The sequence below is a fragment of the Galeopterus variegatus genome, unplaced genomic scaffold (assembly GCF_000696425.1).
Source record: "Galeopterus variegatus unplaced genomic scaffold, G_variegatus-3.0.2 Scaffold9486, whole genome shotgun sequence".
Classification (NCBI taxonomy): domain Eukaryota; kingdom Metazoa; phylum Chordata; class Mammalia; order Dermoptera; family Cynocephalidae; genus Galeopterus; species Galeopterus variegatus.
Genome location: NW_007735597.1, coordinates 21,062 through 21,438, shown reverse-complemented (window position 1 = coordinate 21,438; position 377 = coordinate 21,062). Strand labels below are relative to the sequence as shown.

At 64.7% G+C, this 377-nt stretch overlaps 1 protein-coding gene across 1 annotated transcript in view; it reads left to right on the top strand.

Annotated features, from left to right (window-relative positions):
• Positions 1-319, top strand: part of LOC103609332 (testis-specific Y-encoded protein 2-like) — a 4,585-nt gene extending 4,266 nt beyond the window's left edge. The window contains exon 2 of the mRNA XM_008593664.1: positions 38-319. Within this exon, the coding sequence (XP_008591886.1) occupies positions 38-316 (279 nt within the window). The 3' untranslated portion in view covers positions 317-319. The remainder of the gene's footprint in view (positions 1-37) is intronic.
• Positions 320-377: the final 58 nt, after the last annotated feature.

The window sequence follows — 377 nt, the reverse complement described above, 5'->3', positions numbered from 1 at the left end:
GGCCGCGGCGGAGAGGGAGGCGGTGGCGACCGGGCAGGAGGTGGCGCTGGACTTGCTGGACATAATGGAGGTGGTCGAGGTCGTGGCCGAGGAGCAGGAGGAGGGGGACGAGGACTTCAGGCAGGCACCGCTAGCCTGGTTACCCAAGGTGACCCGGCCGCCATTGGAGGCTTTGGAGATCCTTCAGTTGGAGCTGGGAACGGTGAATGCCCGAGGCAGCAGGGCTTCTGCTCGGCTCAAGCGGAAACTTGGGCAGACACGCAGGCGTCACCTTGAGCGGAGAACGGCCATCATCCAGGCCATCCCTGGCTTCTGAGCCAAAGTCGTATCCTTTGGGCTGTGTGTCGAGGGTGGCTGCCAAAGGGGGCTGGGGATGG